The sequence below is a fragment of the Phodopus roborovskii genome, unplaced genomic scaffold (genome assembly GCF_943737965.1).
Source record: "Phodopus roborovskii unplaced genomic scaffold, PHOROB, whole genome shotgun sequence".
Taxonomy (NCBI): Eukaryota; Metazoa; Chordata; class Mammalia; order Rodentia; family Cricetidae; genus Phodopus; species Phodopus roborovskii.
The window spans coordinates 26,953,067-26,975,844 of record NW_026126541.1 but is presented as its reverse complement, the minus strand read 5'-3'; the positions used below and the strand labels follow the sequence as shown (position 1 = coordinate 26,975,844).

Genomic DNA, 22,778 nt, shown 5'->3' with positions numbered 1-22,778 from the left:
AGGGGTGGAAGTGACCTGTGGAACTAGGTCTGAGGAGGAGCCTGGGAACGCTCTCTTGCTGGCCTGTCATGGAGAGGAGAGCATCTGATGGAACTTGCTGGTGTTTATCTGTCTAGGTTGTAAGTTATTTCTCCCTGAATAAACATCTATTCGGCCTATTTGTTTATCCTGATCCTTATTTAACCGCAATAGACTATGATATTCTGCACAAGGTAATTGCACATACCTCAGAGTCATGTGTGAAAGCCCTCTGAGGCTCAGAACTTAAGAGTCGCAAAATTGTAGAGCATCTTCCCAACTCTTTGGGATCAATCCACAAGGGCACCATGTATAAACAGCTCTCAAATGAGGACTGATACAAATTTCACTGAAACAGTGTTAAACCATAAAAGGATTGGAAAGGAAGAAAGTTTTGAAGTGCATTTCAAAAGAGGCATTTGTTTCAGTAGGCAGGGATTACAGGGAAAAATAGCTTTACATGGCAAACAAATTAATTGGAAAAAAAAAATACCTCACATAAAGACACCAAAATGGAAAGTTCAGGGATTTCCAGAAATCTCTGTTTCTGAAGTTAGTTGATAATTAAGACAGTTATGGTAGACCTAGATGCCACCAGAGCGATTTGGGAATAGGTGGCATAGAATGAGTTGGAGGAAGGGGTGTTAGAAGTGGTTGAAAGGAGTCAAGGGAGGGAAGACAGTGATGTAATTATATTTTAACTAAACTTAAACAATAAAACAAAAAGAATAATTGAGTTTTAAAACATTATATTCACATATTATTTGAAGGCAGGACACATTTGAGAAATGTGTCAGGTGATTCCATTGTTCTAAAACACGACAGAATGTTCTCACATTCATCTAAATGGCACAGACTATTACAGACTTAGGCTGTGGTATATGGCATTGTTTTGTGATGTGAATGAGAAATAGCTCCCATAAGCTCATGGCACTGCTTGGGAAGGTAATGGAACATCTAGGAGGTGGAGGCTTTCTGGAAGAAAAAGTCACTGGGTTTTGAGGGTTTCTAGTTTGTCCTACTTTCTGATTTCTGTCTGTTTTCTGTGTGTAACAGAAAAAGCTTCTTGCCCGTGCTTCCATGACATGCCTTTCCTGCAAGGATGGACTCCATTTCTCTGGAAACACAAACCAAAATAAGCCCATTTCTTCCTTAAGTTACTTTGGCTCATACTGTTTTATTACAGAAACAGAAAACTAACCAATACAGTATTGTATATGCGGTCTGCCACAGCCATAAATGCCTTCGGTGTGTTACAAATTTTCCCATATTATCAATAACTCTTATCAATACCTTAGGTGAGTTCTGACTTCTGGAGTTCCTCATAAGGAATAAAAATTAGTACTGATAAAATGATTATCTGAGGTTAATATTTCAAATAAATCCATAGCTAATAAGTTTTCAAATCAACCCATATTTAAAATAATGTATACTGTTAATATCCTGAAAATCAAAATAGACTTAAAATCTACAAACATCATGGGTTTTCTTGTTCTTGTTTTTATTTTTCTCTGTAACATTCCTTTTACTGAAACTGACTTTCTTCACAGGTAGAGTATTCATACTGAATTTGAGCTTTACTTACACACCCTACATATCAGACTTTATATGTCTTTTATCTTGCCTGGCTTTCCCCTTCTGTTCATATGCTTAGGGATGTTTTTCAAAAAAATTGAGGCCTTTCAGATGATCAAATCAAATTAAGATTTTAAAATTTATTTCTTTCAATAAAATTAAAATTTTGTTTATATTCATAATGTGCCTTCTGATACTTGTCTATTCTTCTAGACTGTTGACTAGACTATAAGCTCCATGGCAACAGCCACAGTTAATGGGGAAAATTTAAACCTAAAAATGTTACAAATTCTCCTATATTATCAATAATATAGCCAATATGTTTTGAAATATAAAAGGTAGTCAATGGGCCTCTAAATGATATCAGACCAAAGTCCACATTCCAAGCCACTCTTAAATTCCAAAGATACTAGCCACTGGTCTCATAGTAACCTAAGACACTTCTCTTCTAGGTCCCACGGAATTATTCTTACATCAAATTACTTCCCAACAAAGTATGTGAAGATCTGAAAGGCTTTGTGGAACATACTAAGAATCAATGTTTGATTGCAAATCCAAGCTACAAATCAAGCATGCCTGTTCATTTAAAGAGCTCAAGGGGAACCACAATTCTTACTGGTAAAAAGAGTGTGGGGAGTCTCTGAATGATGATGGGATGCTTAATTTAGCAAGAATGCCATTGGAAAAGACAGTTTTATTTTCCTGAAAACTGATTTCTTACACTGTGGGTATTATTCATCTTCATGGGTAGCATCTATGGATTAATACAAATATTAATAACAGCTGAGGGTCAGTTCATATGAGACAGAGCACATTTGCTCTTGAAGATGCTGTGAGAGTTCTGAAGATAGAGCTAATGGCTACTTAGCTAGTATGCTGAGGTTTTAAGGACATAGGGACATGGCTGTAAATAACTCACACTTGCCAACACTTAAAAAAAAAGAATAGTTCTGCTTAATTAAAATCATTCAGTATAATTAGTCCATTAATATAAATACTGGTGATGCAAATTAGTTAACATGTAAGTCCCAAGACAAAATGGCTGACCGCTAAGACAACAAAATGTGGAGAATGTTAAAATGGCTCTGGAGATTTGTCCTGTCAACGATGAGAAAGAGACTGGCAAACTCATCTTCAGATAGTGTTCTTTCTCTCACCACTGCTTGCTATTCTACTGTCTTCAGCTCTGTTCAGAAAGGGTGTTCAGAACAGCATCTAATTCCCTCTCCTCATGAAGCATGACTACAAAACACTAATCTTCCAGATCAAGCCATCAGGTCACATGGATTGAGGAGAGTATGTGACCTGACTCAGAGCAATGCAGAAGCCATTTGTTAATAATGAAAAGAGACAGAAAAGCAAGTTAGAAGATAAGGAATTAATATTGCCATATAATTAGGAGGCTGAAAGATAAATTAATACCAAAATATAGCTATCTAGATTGAAAATAATTCCTTAAGAAGAACAGAAAGAAACACATACCACCATAAGCAAAAGAGATCAAAGATCAGAATTAGCCAGGCCATTAACCAGCAGAGAAGGGTGATCTTGCCTTCTGATATGTTCCAGAGAAAATACATAAAGTTCAAACATTAGTATTCTCAGTGGAAGGGAATACATGATTTTTAATGTTTAACATGTTCATACTTTACAAAAACATTACTTTTGTGACCACAAATTTATGCAATGCATTTTAAAGTAATGTTTGATTAATACAAGTAAGTATCAGGGGAAAGTCAATACATGAAAATATCTGTAGTTTAAGCTGTTTTGGGTGTAAAATAAATTGTACACACAGAAGACAAAAAGTGATGATAATAGCACTATCCAATGAACATTAGTGGCCTTCACCTCTTCACAGAGCAATGTTCAATCTTCAAGCAGAAGGATTGGAATTGACTTTCCAGGCTGTGTAATCTACTTGCTCCTTCCCATCTATGTCTTTACCTGTAATGCAGCTCTGATGTATTTCCTGTACTCGTAGTACATGTCAGAACAATCTCCCCAGATAAAAACTTACAAAAGGACGTGGATCTGGGATCCTTTCAGAGAACCCAGACTGCAACACAGTGCCTTCCCTTTCTTGCACTTATCCACCTCAGGCTTATCTACCTGTGTCCTGTGTTCCTCATTAGTACCTTCCAGATTCTGCAAGTGATGGCCCCAACCACTTCATATCTCCTTCCTGCACGTACAGCCCCAGTGGAAGCGATAGCGATAACCACAAGCAGCATCTCCAGGGTGCATCCCACCCGAACTTCATCACTCAGTCCATCACAGGGTTTCACTCCACCCTCGACACAGCCATAAGGCAGGTGCTTATTGTTTCGGAGATAAGAGCCTACACATCAGGAAGGTGATGAGGGATTGCTATTATTCACATAGTCAGTCACTTTGGGTTCAAGTAGAACAGTGGTTTTCAATAATCTTACCTAGCTGAACTCCAAAGTTCCAGGGAAGTACGTAATTCTGAAGCAAGAAAGAGAAGGAAGGCCAAGGGTTTAATAGGACAATTTCGGGGGTACCATCCGCTGTGTTTGTGTGTGTGTGCATGTGTGTGCGCATGCATGCGCGTGTGTGTGCCTGCATACATGCATGTGTGTATGTGTGCATGTGCGTGCCTGCGTGCATGCGCGTGTGTGTGTGTCTTCATATGTGAAGGTCAGAGGAAAACTTTTAAGAACTGGTTCTTTTCTTTTACTGTGTTGGTCCAGGGAATTGAACTCAGGTCACGGCATGTAACAGCATTTGTCTTAACCTGCTGAGCCGTCACCATCACTCCACAGCACTTTACTCTGGAAATAAAATAAACAGAAAACTGTGGGGAAGATATCAACAGTGCTACATGATCCCACTGAAGGGTTGGAGACAATAATACTTTACACTATAGTTCTATTAAAAGTGGGGCAGAAGTGTGTTTACTGGTGGGGCCAATGGTCTTTTATAAGAAAACAACCAATAAAGAAAGTTCAAACTCAGAGGATGTATTCAGCAACCCCAGGTCAGTTCATTGTTTGTTTTTCTCCCTTCTCTCTGCCTTCTGATAACTCAGCACTCAATTTCTAGGATCTATTGTCACAAACATATAAAAACTCAAGAGGAGGTAGGCATGGATCTGGAGGATGTAGGAGGATAAATGTACACATGTATGAAATTCTTAAAGAATTAATAAAAAACAATTACATTAAAAACAATTCACCTGCATAAGCTTTGTTTTAATTGTTTATTTATTATTTGTTTCTTCTGCAAGAGCAAATTTTATCCAGGGCACTAGCCAACTTATATATGAGGGCATTTTGAGGGTTGAGGAAGGTCATGTGAGCAAAGTTCCCTTGAGTTCAAGCTGTATGCAGTGACAAGGGCAATGTTATGTGAGATTAGAGTATATACAATCACAAGTGCAAGATTACATGAGTTTAGACTGTACGGTCACACATTACCCAATCCTTAATGGCTACAGAAACCAGTGGGCTCTCTGTCTTTCCTGTATCCACCAACAGTCTAGATCTTAGGTCGCTAAGAAACCCAAAGAGTTTCAATCCCAAGGGATATTCTGCTTCTCCTTCAATGACTGAGAAACACGAATACCTTTCTACCCTGTAATGATCAGAACGAAAGACCCAAGTAGTTCATCTATGGCCACCTAAACCTCACTATGAACTATGTTGGTAAAAACCCAACAAATATTTACAAGAAGAGGTTTCAGCTTATGGGATCTAACCCAGATATCAACCAGTTATCAGCTGTTTTTCTAGAAATGTCCATCCACATTTATATGTGTTTAATCGAGCTGCAATGACTCTGAATGAGAAGAACATTGAAATAAAATTAAAATTTCTCTTTGTTGTTTTCCTCCTAACAGTCTAGCCAACAAATCCAATAAATCAAACATTGATCTTTGTTGAGAATGTGGCCCCACCACACATGATTTTTTAAATTTCTTTCTTCCCCTTCAACCTGTTCTTTTAATTTAATTTCTTAATAGTGTTCTAAATAACACCCTCACAGTGCCGATGTACTCTACAGACAACACAGTTCTAAGTAGAAAAGAAAAACTTCTCTTGATTGTCTCTGTTCAACAGTAAACAAGAAAACATTGCCTCAGACTGCCAAAATTGCACTACTTACTATAATGCTTAATGTTTTATTTTAAATATTCCAACATGGGCAACCTGATACATATGAGGTTATGCATATGTATAAATTAATGCTTTAAGGACATATGGGGATGCTTGTTGGTGGACCTTAAATGTAAGAGCATTTCTTGGAAGGTTTCTTATACAAAGACTGCTCTGGCTCACCATCAAAAATTCAGGTTAAATGGATTAGGGCTACCAGAAGTGCCCAGGGGATATCGATCTTGTTGCTCACACCCTTTACAAACATCAAAGCAAGAGTTCATACATTAGGTATATATAGTAGGTCTATCAAGCTTACTAAGGGTCCATATATGTGGTAAGAGGGAAGGGTGAGGTATATAGTAAATACTATTATTGTATTACATATTATGTTATATATAAATATTATGTTAGCAAATATATAAAAGAAATATATATTATCATATCAAAAACTATTATCAAAATTTACATCAGATTTTACTAGAGATATGTATTAATGGAGGCCATGATGTGGCATGTATTTCTTCTTCCCTGGATAATCAGGTACAGTATATCCTACAGGTATCAGGCTAATTTGGGGACTGTGTTACATAATGCATGGGATGATAGGTTGTAAATTACAGACACTATTATGATCACAGTCGGTTCACTGTATCTGCAGATCTTACCAACTGCGGATAGAAAAGACTTGAAGAAATAGCATTTGTATTGAATACACACATAGCTTTCTTTTCTTACTATTCTATAAAAAATACTATTTAATTTACTTAGAATTTACATTATATTAAGTACAGGTAACCTAAAAACACTTAAAAACACACAGGAGAATCTGTAGAACTTGTATGCAAATATTGCACCATTCATATAAGGCAAATGACTCCCATGGATACCAAGGTACATAGAAACACATCCAGTTAATAGTGTGTTTCTCAGACACACTGATAAAGTGCTGAGGTTACAGTCTTCCATTATCAGAGGCAATTTAAGGAAAATAGTACAGACACTCCAGCCATAACTCAGAATTTCCTTATACTTTGTTATACAAGAAAAAATAATTTCCTTTGCTGTTTTTGTTTTTGAAGTGTGTTTCAAATTTTCAAAATTCCAACTTTAAAGAAATCCAATTAATAGATTTCATAAATGAAGCATGTAGTCACTTAGCAGTGTCTCCAACACTGAGCCATGAAGGTTTATCTCATCAAACATTCAGAACAATTCAATGTATTTCAAAGTCAGCTATGCAACTGGTTCTGGGGCTCATTACACAGCTTTGAGGCTTTCAGCTTTCAATCCTCTGGTAACTAATGCTTTCAACAAGTGTCATGTGACAAGATGTTTAGAATTTGAAAAATTGTATTTTTCATAGTGTATGTGTGTGTGTGAAAGTAGAATCCTAATCAAACAGACACACTTGTGCTTAAAACTCAAATGAGTCTTGTTGGTGGCGCATACCTTTAATTCCAGCACTAGGGAGGCAGAGGCAGGCGGATCTCCGTGAGTTTGAGGCCAGCCTGACCTATAGAACAACTTCCAGGACAGGCTCCAAAGCTACTCAGAGAAACTCTGTCTTAAAAACAAACAAACAAACAAAAATCCAAAACAAAATCCCCCAAACAAACAAAAAACAAACAAAAACTGCCAGCAGCAGCACAGCAAACTAGCCCATGTCTCACGATTGCTCTTTAGCTATGTGGCCTTGGACAACTGTTACACTGTGGCCTGGGACAACTGTTAAACTGGGGGATGTATCAGTTGCTTCTCCATGTCAGCAGGCTTCTCCATGCCACCCATTCCAAAACTCTGAGCCTCCTGCAGTACTGAGCCCTCAAATGTTATCTGTTTATCATTTATCACTACTAAGCACAACCTGGGGATGGAGTGCATTAAAATAATTGCAGATAATATAGCCCTGGCCTATGATACTACTGATTTTGTTATTGTTTTGTTTTTTGTTTGTTTATCTTTTCTGCTCCCAGTCGACTGAGTGAATATGGAAATTGTCTCCTAGTAAATATAGGTACCAAAAACTGAGCCAACCTTCACATTTTGTAGGGCTTCTTATGTCGTGGTCTACACAGAAAAACTATTACCTTTTAGGATTAAATAAATTTCTGGAGGGAAAAAAGTAAAACTGCAGTCTTCCCTGCCTATTGTTCAGACTTACTATTAAATTATCTGTGATCCTTTAAAAGAAATAGCCTGTCAGAGTAAGCCTGAATTGTTATGAAAGAGAAGGAACATTCAGCATGCTAGAGAGTGAGCAATTAAAGGAAGGAGGGGCAGTAATTTATCTAACTGTAAGAGGGAATTAGTTACTTTCTCTCTAGAAGTACTGTTAAATGTGATTGTCAGCCATACCTAATAGGCATAGAAATTAGATGACAATTTTACTGGAGGTAGTTAAATATAAATGATAAACAGATTCTGATTGTAATAGTTATTTTAAAACTTAAGAAGAAAAATCACTGCCCTTAAAATTTACCTGGACTCTGTCGAGATCACAAAATGAGAGCAAAAGCTAGCTTTTGGCTATCTAGTTGACCAGTTATCATTGACACCTAGTGAATTGCTGCTTCATCAAAAAAAAAAAAAAAACTTATTTCTCATTAATTATGACATTGTACGTTAATATAATAGTATTGTTTAATTCATAAGCTAATGATAATTTAGTAAGAACATCATCTCTTAGCTCACCTACAAAGCAGTGTATCTACTTCAGGATGCAGTTTGCTTTGTTATCCCGGAGGACAAAAATTCTGGGAACACACAGGATAATCCCTTTCTACTAGGGTCAGCTTTTTAGTCCCCATCAACCTATTTTGTTTGTGCTCCCCAGCTTTTCAGGATTCTTGGCAGAAAGCATTCATTAGACTGAGAGAAAGTAAAACATGCATTATAAAAGGTTCACTCTCAGAGGCCAGAGGCTCATTAACACAGTCACCTCTCCTACTCATTTTGTGAATGGGGATCATGAAAGCAGGAGGCAGCTGGCATTCCTTAAAATCCCAGATCATAAGTGTATACAGTGATTGCTGCTACTGACAATGCTTCTTAATTTGTACCTATGTATCCCTTTCATAAATAGGATGTTTTACAATATCCTCTAATGATATTCTTTAGAGAACCTGATAGTTTACTTCTTGTCCAAGTAATGTTAAGATGTTCTCAAGGTCTACAACTACTACAGAACCTTATCTGTGATTCCTTCTGTGTAGTAATGGAAAAAAGCTGCCAATAAAAGGCATTTCAGGTATGTATGGCACATGGCATATGTATTAGGCACAGGCATGTTATACACAGCACATAGAGTTACCAGAGGAAAAATACAGTCTCTTCTATTTTTTTCTATCTATTCATCTTCTTTTGTTTGTTTGCTTTTTGACACTTGGCAGATTTTTCTTACTTAAGCTGAATAATGCAATGTTTGAAACAGAGATGCAAGGGACTGCACAAGCCATTTCCCTAAAAAGACTCAAATTTACTTTAAAAGTTAAAAATAAAACAACAGAAAAGTCCAAACCTTTTAAGTTTATTTATAAAATGTCCATGACACTAACTACCTTAATTAGTCAACTTCTCTTTTACTGATCTCTTAGAAAAGCGTAAGAATAAAACTTGAAAGCATTCTAACCAAGGCAGAAAAATATTTTTATCAGATGGTATCATAGTCATTAATCTGTCTTTTTTTTTTAAAGTCTGCTTAGGCTGTGCTGTGTTAGCACTGGACTGTTTTACTACAAAGGAATTTTTAAATGCTTGTTAAAAATATTCTAGAGAGAAATAATAACTCATATATTTTGTACAAATAGCCTCATAAAATATCTACTCAGCCCACACAGGCACATGCCTTAGATAACTTTCTGTGGTGAATCTTCCTAATCTGGTATTGAGACTCATTTGGACAAATAATTCTTTTTGTCTTTCATTTTTTATTGAGTAGGATTTGAGCAAGACTATTTGAATAATGTGTTGCAAACTCAGTATACGAGGAACATTGCTTTAACTTGCTATTTTAAAGCAAAAAATACCCATGTTCCCATGAATGAGAGGAGGGACAAAAAGCCATATACTTTCAGTCACATGACCATCCCTTTGAAACTCTGAACTGGTCATTGGAAATGAAAATCAAAACAAAACAGAACAGAGATGTCACGACAGGGCACACAGAAGGTACTCATCACTGGGGCTCTGTCCTGCATGTGAATCAAACACATTTTCCTCTCTGGTTTTAGAAGCCCAGCTTCTTTTTTCATTTTGGTATTTTGAAGAACCTTGAGAATTGAAATCAAGGAAGAGCCTTGGGTAAGTGTAAATTGCAAACGCTCCAGGGTGAATGCAGTAAAAGTGAAACCAGGAGTGAATAGGGAGATATGATAATATGCAGTTGTGGGAAATGACAAGGCAAGTTGTATTCAGCCAATGTGAGGTCCCTGGCTGTGGTAGGCTTTGAAAACTGCACACTAAAACTTCATCCTCTAGACATGGCCCAACAAATCTGAGAAGCTCAGACAACATGAGAGACACTAATTATTTGGTATGTTTCAGAAACCAACTGTAATAGCTGTTTTTCTCATCCCTGGGCATCTGCAATGCTAATATATTTGAACAGGTATGATCTAAGTGGCCAATTTCATATCACAGCTAACAAAGATTCCTTGAGACTCAAAGTTGTTAGATTTTTGTTTCCAGGATAATGTTAATTTTATGCATTTTCCTGTCTTCATTCCTTGAGGGTGAATCAATGGTCCAGCCTTGGAAGACAGGGGTTGACTGTGAATACAGATCTTCTGCACCGCGCCATGATGTTTTTCTTCCTACATCACTATGGTTTTGAGTACTAAAAATATGTCTTCCTCATGATATTAGACCTTCCTCCCAGTGTCATCATGACAACTGGTGTTATACATTTATGGGCTTTTAGAAAAAAAGCCAGTTGATTATTTTTTCCAAGATTAAAAAGAAAACAAAGCAAAACAAAAACAAAAAAAAAAAAAAACAAAAAAAAAAAAAAAAAAAAAAAAAAAAAAAAAAAAAAAACAGGTGGGAGAGCTGGCCCCTGGGTCCTGAAAGTGAGAGAATTAGCCTTGTCCCTTACCAGCTGCAGCATACAAGAGAGCCTGGTTCTGAAACCCACCAGGGCAGCACACTGGTGCTGACCCTATTATTTGGTCACAGCTGAGCCACCCGTGAGGGTCTGAGAGCAGGAGAGCTGCTCCCTCTCCTTGTATGGGCAAAACAGTAGAGCTGGCCCCGGTGGTGTTGGTGTGGGGACCCTAGAACAAGAGAACTAACTGGCCCTGCTCCTTGCAGGCTGCTTTCATTGAGTGAGTTAGCCTGGTTATTGTCAAGTTGTGAAAGCTGGTGGGCTGACCAGCCTAGCTATCATACAGACTGAGCAGCCTAGATAGCACCCAGGCTCAGAACTATGGGCTATGAGTTGGCCCATTCCAACATCCACCAAATCTATGAACTGTTGGAGTAGGTAAAGGGGGTGAATCTACAGATTTAAAATAGCAGAATCTACACAGCACAGGACAACACCAGGATTATCTAAAAGGAGCCTCAGTGTGAGCCCATTCATTATAGGTGACTGTGGTGCAGCAGAAGTCAGAGACCTTGAGTCAGTCCAATGACTTTGGCAATGAACACTTGCAAGCAAAGATGAATGTACTAAAGTAAACTGTGTTTCAACAGGCCACACTACAGCTTCTGTGACAAGCTTCTTCTCTCACTAGCTCTCTGCCTCTCTGTTTCGTTGTTTTTGTTTTTTCTTGTTTGGGAGGAGGTTGCAAGGGCAGAGGGTATATGCAAGGGGACAGGGAGATAAGTGGGATGGGAATGCATGATGTGAAATCCATAGAGAATCAATAAAAGTTTAAAACAAAAAGCTTTAACTTCAGGGGGAAATATGTAAGAGCTTGCTTCAAGCTACCACATTGTTTCTTTCAGTTAGATCTCACCACGAAGAAACAGCTTTTGTAACATTCCAGGCCAATCTAGAGCTTTGCTAAGAAGTTTAAAAATATTTCAGATATTTAAAAGGTCTATGATCACCTTCACTATCAGGGGGAGGTTGATGGAATTTACTCATTATTCTAATTAAAAAAAAAAACTTTAAAAAGTGTTACCATGAAGGAAGATTAACCCATGTTCATCGCAAGCCTCCTAGAGTTGAGTCACTATTCCAAGATTATAAATGTCTTAAAAGCATAGACAATTTTTGGTCAGCCTGAGGAAAAAGAAAGTAAAGACACCAACATTTTTAATTATGGAAGACAAAGAGTAGGCCTGAAAATTAAGAAAGGAAAAGGCATGGATGGGTATATGAATTATATAGGAAGTACATACTGTTATTCACAATTGGGCACATTGATTTTTTTGAAATAAACAGAATGCTATTTTAGTCTGAAACTCAGACATGACTATATTCAATAGTCATCTCTGGCAAGATTATGGTTAAGAAGTGGGCAGTCAAACAACACTGAACCCTGAGAAAGTGTTGGACATACATAGGTAAATATGTTTAAAGGTATTTTAAAATCTCACATGTAAAGAGTAATAGTCTTTGGTGTTATATTCTGTCATCACTTTTTACAAATACTATCTACGGTGAATTCTAATAAGAATTATAAAGTATTTATTCTGTCCATTTAGTTTCATCATAAAGAAAAAATGGTACTTAGGCCCACAGTCATGTATACACTCTCCTTGGATAGGAAAGGACACATGACAGTTCTTATGCAACAGTTAAAAGAAATAGTTCTCCATAAGCAATATTTCATACTTACTTTCATAGCCTTTGTAACTGCAAATATAGAGATGCCTTATCATATCATAAGCTCAAGCTTCATGTCTCCATGCAACTTCCATGCCTTAAGTAGGCACCACAAAATGAAATACATACACACGCACAAAGGCATACCCTTGTGTGATTCCGTTTACATTCAAGAAAAATTGTATCATCACTCATTCCCCTTGGCATGGAGTATTTTGACTGGGAAACAGTTAAGATTATACTTTGCTCCCAACATTCAGCTTATTCTTACTAATTCAGATGCATGGAGCCTATCTAAATTTGTCAAACATGACTATGTAACAGTTACTGAAGATGAACTTCATTTTATTGAGCCTGGATATGACCACTGATATTTATGAAGCAAAGTAATCATTTCATAAAAATAATTAGCTCTAAAATCCATTTAAACAAACTAGTCCTTTAAAATTATACAAGGCTAAATGTTCAAAAATTTCAAAGCAGCAATAATTATTTACAATTCTAAGAAAAACATATATTAACAGAAGCATGCTCTTGTGGCCCTTTGTTTACCTTAAAAATATGTTTCTTATAAAAGCAAAACATAATAGTAAGAGCTGTTTTGCTTAATGGAGGGTTAGCTGCTCCTTTGTCACTGTAGGCTCTTTATTAGGTAGTTAACGTTGCACAGATTCTCCTATGTACTCCTATGTTTGCATGGCTATTTTTTTCTTTGAGTCCTCGAATTAAATGATAGTATGAAAGAAAAGCATGACAGTACTTAATCAATGAAAGGATTGCCTCTCTAGGGTCAAGAAGTAGGTGTGAAGAAGGACCCATCCTGAATGAGGCTCAGTGCAAATGCTGTTGCTGTGGCACTTTGGGAGAAAGGTCACTTACTATAAGCCATGTCAGCTGTATCTGGGACTTGAGGTGGCCATACGTTCTTGAGTACCTTACAACCATTGCCTTTGTGGCATATTGCCAACTATAGATTGTACTCAGTGGGCATCCAAGTAATACTAACTGGTATTGACAAATTGTATTTTTGCTAAGATTTTTTTTTAAACAAAACCTACTCATCATAATTTCCATTGACATCATCTATGAGATAATGCGGCAGACTCAAGTAACACACACCTGCCTAAAGACACTGGACTTCCACCGTCGGCTTCGAATTCAGCTCTATTTGTTATACCACCCTTACTTCTTTACACAGGATGATAATTTCTTTAAAAAATACACATTTCCCTTCCCTCTAGCTGCTGCAGCTGCTCCCACTGAACACCCAACATTTCCAGAGAAATCACATCTACACATACATGTAAAATCAGGAGAACAAGCTGCTTTATTGCACGATTTAAAATAAACTCAATCAGAGAAAAGAACAACTGCTACAGTGTACAACTTGATGAGCAGCTGAAGATGAAAATACACTCAGATCCAGCCATGGAATCCAGGGTGCATTTATTCAAGGAGGTTTGCATCAGACAAAGGACACTTCTCACCTCACTTTTTCTGAATCTCAGAAAAAACATGTGGGATTCATATGGCTCATATAATCTAAAATGGGCTTGAAAATTTTCTAGGCTCTCATCCCCAGGCTCTACTGGTAGGAAAAAAAGGAAAGGCATTTCTCCTTATAAATTTTAATTTAAAAAAGTATACCACTTAAAAAAGTTCTACCATAAGAATTTTAATGGGAATGATAATTATCCCATGCCAGAAATAAAATGTATTATCAACAAATCACTTTGTATCACTAAACATGTGTCAACCTTTTGCAAAATTTGAATACAGAGTAACAAATGGCACAGGTTCAACTAATCAGCATTAAATCAATACTGCACAGGCAGAGAGAAGAAGACACTGAAGGCATGTGAAAAAAAAAAAAAAAAAAAAAAAAAGGAAAATGAGCCTTACTCTTGACGGTCGCTGTCCTGGTACAGTTGTAAAGAATAGCCAATTCTCCAAACACTTTTCCTGGACCCATGGTACACAGCTTCACACCTTCTTTTGTAACTTCAACTTTCCCATCTGAAAGAAGAAGGGAAGACATGAGACATGGTATATTCATTCTCTCCAATGCTATTTCATTTGTTGCATCTTCATTATGACATAAAAAACATTGAGGTTGTTAAAAAAAAAATGCACCAGTGAACCAATTCCAACCAAGTTTTCCCCAAAGAATGATACAAGAAATGCAATTAAACATATGTGTTAAAGATCTCATCTCTTAAGTTCTTCACTGACAGATTTGGAGTGTGATTCAAAGAAAAGGCTAGGAAAAGATAGGGGCCAAAACATGAGCATATGAAACTACTCCGTATGCAATTTTAGCAAACCACGATAATTCCAATTTTAACATTATTTTATGTCCAAAAGGAAATTCAAGTAAGTGGTTACGTTTTCTACAGCATGTTTCAGACTTGGAAGTTCTCATTTTTGAGCAAGGCAGTTATTATAAAGAGAGAAATTACTCTGACCCTTGGGCATTATTTAATTGAAGCTTTGGGTGTCTTTTTATTTGGAAACATCTTATCGACTAAGGCAAACCGTTTCTATGCTTCCTAGCCTATGAGGTTGACTATCAGTCAGAAATAAAGCAGTTATAAAGCACAAGGACTGTTTATGCTCCACTATGGGCTAGGAAAATAAAATGCTAAAGAAGGAAAAAGCTAAGGAAACACTATACACTGGGTACAAATTGCTGTTCACAAATAGTTAAGGCAAGTGCTATTCATGGGGGGAAATACTAATTTTAAAAAATTTGTAGCTGTGTAGCCTAAAATTTCCATCACCCAACACAACCAGGGAAGAAATGAAAAGCAACACTCTATTCTAGAGATAATCCTTTTGCTATTTTTCCAATCTTTTACAAACCATCTATGGTAGAAAAGAAAACCTCCTGCTTGGTGACAGAACTAAGCCATGACTGATATTTCCCATTGTTGTCTTAACTTCAGGCCCCATGCACCAGCATCACAGCTGCCCCTTTATGTGCCTGTTTCTGTAACAGCTCTTTTTTCTTTTTAAGTGTTGAGAATAAATTCATTCCCGTTTTGTAAATCAATCAATTTTATTCTAAATACTCATTTTAAAAAGTCTGATTTACTTTCATACACTTGTTGAGATATAAGTCTTCAAGATTAAAGATGTTTCAACCATGCAACTGTGAGACCTCGTTTAGTCTGGAGAGCATATTCCCGCTGAGCCTCTGTAGGAGAACTCTGGGAGAGGACATACAGGTGAGTTGCCAGGGAGGCATCAAGTAGCCGCCAAAGGAGTAACATGCCAGAGCATTACAGTAAGCCACAGCATCGTGGCAATACATAGTTTAATAGAAGTGGCTTAATAATTAAGAGAAAGCTAGCTAACAAGAAGCCTGAGCCATCAGCCAAACAGTTTATAATTAATATAAACCTCTGTGTTTGTTTGGGACTAAACGACTGCAGGACCAGGCAGGATGGAAACTTCTGTCTTCACACTCCCTAGACCAGCAGGTTAAGCTAACAAGAGGGAAGCCTACAAGTGGTGGGTAGGGAGGCAAGAGGAAGGTGCTTTTTTACCAAACGTAGGTGGTCTACCCTGGAAGTTCTCTATTATTATGATTTTTAAAAATAAATTCAGCGATCCATCTTGATGAATTTCCTTCAGGTCAACTGTAATGGATATAATCTCTATTTCTTTTAAAACGAGGATGAAATTAATCATCATTTATTCATAACTATTTTTCTACTTCAATTTGACTCTCAAATATTTTAAATTTCAAACCAGACTTTTTAAAGAGAAGCAGAAATGTAATTTTCAGACTATCTTAGTAATGTTCTAGACTATCCAGTGTTTCTTTCTTTTGACTAATCCAGGAGTTTCTACAAACTATCAGTATTTACCAATAGACCTAAAATCTGGCTAACTTTATCACTCTACTTTGGTCCATCTCTTTTATTTTATTTTATTTTATTTTTATAACATAATACTCTCTTGGTATGTTTTCATTGCCTTCTAGTCATCATATGATACACAAAGAAACATACCAGTCATTTGGAGTTTTCTAAATTGCTAATGTAGTTTGCTAGAAAGAAGAGGCTAAAACAAGTGGGTGAAAAGATGTTCAGTGTTATTTATGGCTTCATTTTTTTTCTTATTCCCGCCATCACCATGAATAATTGACAGCTGTATCACAGTATGCTGAATACATTTTTTGATTCTACTTTATGTGCCATATGCCTATTTGCGATCTGAAATGGGCTGTCATATATTCTAAGCCTAGCACTGTAGCTGCAATTGATTTGTCTTCTGCCTTTGGCACCCTTCTATGTGCATGACCCTAGAGAGATTCAAAGTGCTAAGAGAGCTATTAGGAATCATCTATGCTTTTGTCTATGTTTCATAAGAATCGGGAATGTCAATAAATAAAGAAACTGATTTCATAAAGAGACACCAAATCCCCTGCTTACCATGGGGTTTTTTCCTAATGTAGGGTTTTGAGTCATAAGGATTCTCATGATAAGTAGAATAAGTGATTTATTACTGGCAGGCAGAAAGAGAATGACTGTTAACAACCTGATTATGAACACTGTGCTCAGATACAGGAGTCTTGTTGGCACATTGAGGACGGCTTCTTTGGCCATTAAAATAAAACAGGTATTATAATAAAGTCTCCATTTAGACAACACCTCCCATCTCCTTCCTTCCCAAACATATTGAATATATGCTTATAATTTTGTAAGCTAAAGGCTGTAGCTTTACGAAATTTGTTCTTTGATAAGGATTTCTGTAGTTACTGGATTCAACAGACCTCTCAGCATTCTGGTGGCTGAGCTGTGTTTTCATCAGCACAGATGGTCATTCTTCTGGGAGAGTGGTTCATATCTGGGTCTTCTTGCTCAATCAGTTAAAGGTCCTGTCAGCCCTGACTTGCAGGGTCATTTTAGATGGGGGAAGATGCAGAAAGTGACAGGTAGAAGGAGAAGTCACACACTTCCCAGGGATAGAACATAGAGATCTGGCTTCTCTCCATACTTGGCATTCTCATCTTTCTTAATCCATGGGGGAGGGGAGAGAGAGAGAGAGAGAGAGAGAGAGAGAGAGAGAGAGAGAGAGAGAGAGAGAGAGAGAGAGCTTTTCCAGTAAGAAATGAATTTGTTATGTGGGAAAGATCTATCTGGTACTTGTTCAAGATTGCTTTCCCATTGCAATGACTGTGGTTTCACTGGATCTCTATTATTGGCCCTCAAATGGCATGTTCTCCCTTCAAGAATTTAAACTTAATGATTTCTAAAAACTTGTTTGGGCCGCTGAATAAATATCTGGTTTTAAATCACTAGTTGATTCTATATTGCTAATCAGTGTCTCTTTAGACATACATACACACCACGGTTTTCTTAAACATTGGAGTTCATATAGTATTATTATTATTATAACAAAGCCTCCCATTCAAAGGTTCTCTTACTATATCATAGCAATATACTCTTAAGATTTGTTTTTATTTTATGGGTATGAATGTTTTGCCAACAAGCAAGAACTATATTTGTGCTTGTTGCCCATAGAGGCTAGAAGCAGTAGCAGATTCCTTGGAACTAGAGTGATTGACAGGTGTGAGCTGCCATGTGGGTACTGGGAACCAAGTAGAGGTCCTCTTCAGAAGTATCAAGTGCTCTTGATCACTGGGCCATCTCTCCAAAACCATAATCATGCTCTTTAAAGAAAGCATAAACAGTGCTCATTATCCAGTATAACAGAAGAGCACTCAGTGTAGAGGCTTGCAGAGACTGAGGTTCCATGCAGGAAGACTATTCTTCTTCAGTGGGGCAAATCTGAGTTCCTACCTGGCCTCGACTACAATAAATATATTTGACTTAGATTTATTTAACTAAGTTATAAGATACTTTGAAATAGATTGCATTAGAATACAATAACCATAACAATCCTTGGTTTCAGAATTAGAAACATAAATGAGCTCTACAGAACTTAAAGTAGTCAAAAGTACGGACAGGGAAGATGTACTTAAGGCATCTGAACCCCATTTCTATTCTGTTTGTTTTGCTTCCAATTCCAACAACATGTGGCACACAAACATACCTCACCTCCCCCAGGAAACTGACTGACATTTGAGTGATTTGGAAGGTGGCTACAGGTTGCCATCTGAGCAATCTAGTATTTCTTCATTTCTGTCCACAGAGACGTTTAAGAGGATGAACATTTCTGGACCTATTACAGATGGGATAACCATGAACCCGGTCATAGGCAATCTAAAATGTTCTTTCCCAGGATCAACATTATGGTTTTTCTACACATTACATATGAAATCCTAGCAAAGTACACAGAGAACTCAAGATAAATGGTTATGATTTTTAACTTCTATTCATGGGAGTAGCTAAAGACAAGCAAGAGGAAAGATGTGCACACAAAAGAAAGCAAGGGGGAATAGAATATTCATTCCTGAAATAAATGAGAGTCCAAAAAGAAGCTCTTCTCAGTTCAATCAATTTATTAAACCAAATTCCAGCAAAAGACAACATAGTCTTGCCCCATTGTTTCTATATACACAGTCATCTTCAATCAGTCAACACTGAACAGAGGCCTGGGGAGATGGATTAGGAAGTAAAGTGCTTGCCGTACGAACATGAAGACAAGAGTTAGATCCTGCACAACAACTAACTGCCAAGCATGATGGTACATGCCTGTCATCCTAGCACTGGGAGACTGCAACAGGAGGACCATGGGGCTTTGTTGGCTAGACAGTTTAGTTTCATTGTGAACTCTAGATTCATTGAGGACTTGGTCTCAAAAAAAAAAAAAAAAAAAAAAAAAAAAAAAAAGAGGCAAAGAGAGATAGAGATAAAGCGAGACAACCAGCATGGACCTATGGCTTCCACAAACACACACATAGTCATATGATCCTGCATACATATATATTAGGCATTCATGGAAAAGGGGGAAACAATAAACAACTATTTCTTTAGCTCTTTATAGACAAAAATGACAAGGATACTGCCACTGTCAGATTTCAACATAGTCTTATGATATTCATTTATTTTTCATTTTGATTTACCTTTCAAGAATTTATGACTCAATGCAGTGTTCCCAATTTTTAGCTCTCAAAGAATATATGTCTAAGACTGGGGACATTTTGAGTTGTCATGACGGGTGATTTCCTGCACAGATGCCAATGATGATTTTGAGAATCCTATAATGCATGAGTATCCTACTAAAGAATTATTCAGCCCAAGTGCCAATGGTGGTTGTGAGCTGTGGTGGTGTTTAGAAAGCCCTAACTGAAGTACATACATGAAGAAGAAATCTGCTACATTTGTGGGGAAAGAACTGACTCTCTTTCTGTTCTTTCTTCTCAGACAACTCTGGATTGGTTCACATCAACAAAAATCCTAGCCAGAACAGAGTCCAGGAAACATTGCTTCTTCTTCTTTTTTGTTTTGACAACTGCTGCATACTGTTCAACACTGTTTCTTTCTAACAACTGTTACATAAAGTGCAACATTGTTTCTTTTTAACAACAGTTGCAAACTGTTCACCATTGTCTCTTTTTAACAACTGCTATAATCTGTTCAACATTGTTTCTTTTTAGCAACTGCGACATACTGTTCAACATTACTTCTTTTTAATAACTGCTGACTACCCTTACTTTTGAGTCCCGGCACATGGGGTCACACCAGCCCAGAATGTGCTTCAGGAAAAGAAGAAACATGTAGCTGAGGAGGGGAAGGGAACAAGCAAGCCATTTCCAACGACAAGAGCTTCTGTTGAATAAACACAGACTGTGTCAATCCATAGAGCAAATGTAAGAGAAAAAAATCCGTGAAAAGTATTTCCCAGGGAATTGGGAATTATTTGGAAAAATTCAAGCCACAACTATGTTAGCCATCCCTTAACAGGCTTTGTGGATTAGAGACCAACCCTGCTTCAGAACCATTACTAACTTCTCCATTACTGTGGCAAAGTCTAGTAAAATGTTTTTTTTTTTTTTTTTTTTTTTGCTTTTTTCCAATTTAAAAAAAAAAAAGAACTGTCTTTCATTGATTGTCATTTTAACCTTCACTAGCCATAAATTACAAGGCAAATGAAGCACTAGCACAAGGTTTTATCCAACTTATGAGCAACAAAATTGACACCATCGAAGGAAGCTACAATGCTACTTTGCTCAATAATTCTTCCCATCATGTATCACCTACAAAAGCAATAAAGAAATAACCCTAAAATTTTCTAAAGCAGATTCATAAAACTATATTACTAAAATTAGGGTGGCATCATTTGTTTTCCAGGCATTCATGACAATTCCATCCTGGCACTATTTACTGGCTGTGGAATATTAAGTTCTCTAACGTGTTTGTGATGCCTGGATTATCTCACTAGGGAGTCCACACAGTACTATGTTACCTTGTAGGATTACAAGAGCTGAACTAGATGACACATTCTCTAAGATAAAAAGAATAAGTGAACAGTAGTTCTTCAAGAGAATTTTTCAATTTGTAATTTTAAAAAAAAGGAAGGAAGGAAGGAAGGAAGAAGCAAAAACAAATATACTTTGAAGCAGTTCTAAAGAGGAAGGAAAATGCAGGGCCACAGTTACGGCTCCTGAATGTCAGGACTGAGCAGAGACAGTGAGGAGAACAAGGGGACATGTAAGAAATTAGAGTTCAAGGCTAACAGGAAAGTCACCCTGCATATGCTGGAGGTCTTTTTAAAAAGAGGTGTGACTGATGAACAATCAATTACTTGTTGCCAGAAGAACTGTACTTCTCCTTTCTCCAGCTTTTAGTAACAGGAGACTTTTGAGGGAAGGTGAAAGCTGGAAGAGTAGACGGATCAAAACATGGGAGAAACTTGTGACAATAAGAGTTGCAGAGCATTGGATGGGGCTGTCAAGTAAACTATGCAATGGTGTGGACTCGGGAATTTTCAGCCATTTTAGGAGAAGGTGTTTGCCCTCTCACAGAATGCCATCTGGGTACTTAATCTAATTTTCTCTCTTAGTTTCAAGGCTGTGTCTCAAGTAATGTTTTTTCACTTGGATTATTTCTCCCCCCACCCCCGAATTCATTTGACACATTGCATAGTTTTACACTGGCTCTCTTGAGGCAGAAGAAAGGGGGGCAGTTTTGAAGTCTGAAGCTTTAAGCTGATATCCCAGCGCTCGGTAGTCTTGGACACAGTGGATCTTTCTGTTCAAGAGTTCTGCTTCAGTGCAATAGAGGTAATAATCACAACTCTACAGGACAAATGCGTGGAATTCGGTGAAGGTTCAGGTATGTCAAAGCACACCAGATGAGGACATAAGCATGGTATGTTGTTCTTAAGAGCTGGAGGATAGCAACCCTTTATAGGTAAATACTGAGTATTAGTCGATGAGGTGACCCCCTCCCCCACACTGCAAGCATTCTTATATGGGAGCTTTAAGACTGCATTTCCATCATATTATTAACACAGCTCAGAAGAAGAAAAACAGCTGACAGTGCCAATCTCTCCACTTACTGAAAACACGTATGTGCCATTACTGTTCTATAACTCTCACAGGGCTAAAATGTGTTTCCTACCTCGAGAATTTATATTTGACAACTTACAATAGCTGTATTTGGAGGGACATACATATTTTCTCCCCCCTCTACATGAGAACAGAACAGACGTGTATCCACACTCATATTTCTTAAGGGAGCAGATAAAAAACAAAGAGAAACCACACATTTCAAAATGCTCTGAATATCTATAAAAACACAAGAGGAACAGATTTTGAACTTCTGCTCATAGGTTGCTGGACTGGAAGTCAAAGGACTATGTTAGGAAGCTTCTACACCTTAAAAAATACACATTTTTTAAAAAAATCTTATTGCCACTGTAGCCAAATAAGATCAAGATAATTTAAAGGTTTATTCTGATTTTTACTTCTGAGTATATATACATGTTTGCCTGTGCATATACCACATGTGTGCTGGTGCTGGCAGAGGCCATAAAAGGGCATTGGATGCTGCAAATTGAACCCAGGTCATCTGAAGGTACATCAAGTGCCCTTAACTGCTGATCCATCTCTCCTGTCCCTAAGATGATAGTTTAAGAATGATGTTTATAGTAATAAAAACTGAAGGTGAAAGAAAATCGATGAACACTTATTTAGTAGGCAGTCAAAGAGAATGAAACCATGCAGTTTCATCAACTGATTAAGGGCTTACCAAAATGGAAAATGTTGGTCAGCCATAGTAAAGTGAAAACTATACACTAAGACCTGTTACAATATGTGTGAACCTGAAAGCACAGCGAAAAAAAAGAAAGGCTCACAAATGCATATCACATTATTA

General features: G+C 37.3%; 1 protein-coding gene across 2 annotated transcripts in view; it reads right to left on the bottom strand.

Moving 5' to 3' along the window:
• Prkg1 (protein kinase cGMP-dependent 1) overlaps positions 1-22,778 on the bottom strand; it is a 1,151,895-nt gene that overhangs the window by 701,318 nt on the left and 427,799 nt on the right. For both annotated transcript variants that reach the window (XM_051199947.1, XM_051199946.1), the window contains exon 3: positions 14,389-14,502. In XM_051199947.1, coding sequence (XP_051055904.1) covers positions 14,389-14,502 — 114 coding nt within the window. The remainder of the gene's footprint in view (positions 1-14,388; positions 14,503-22,778) is intronic.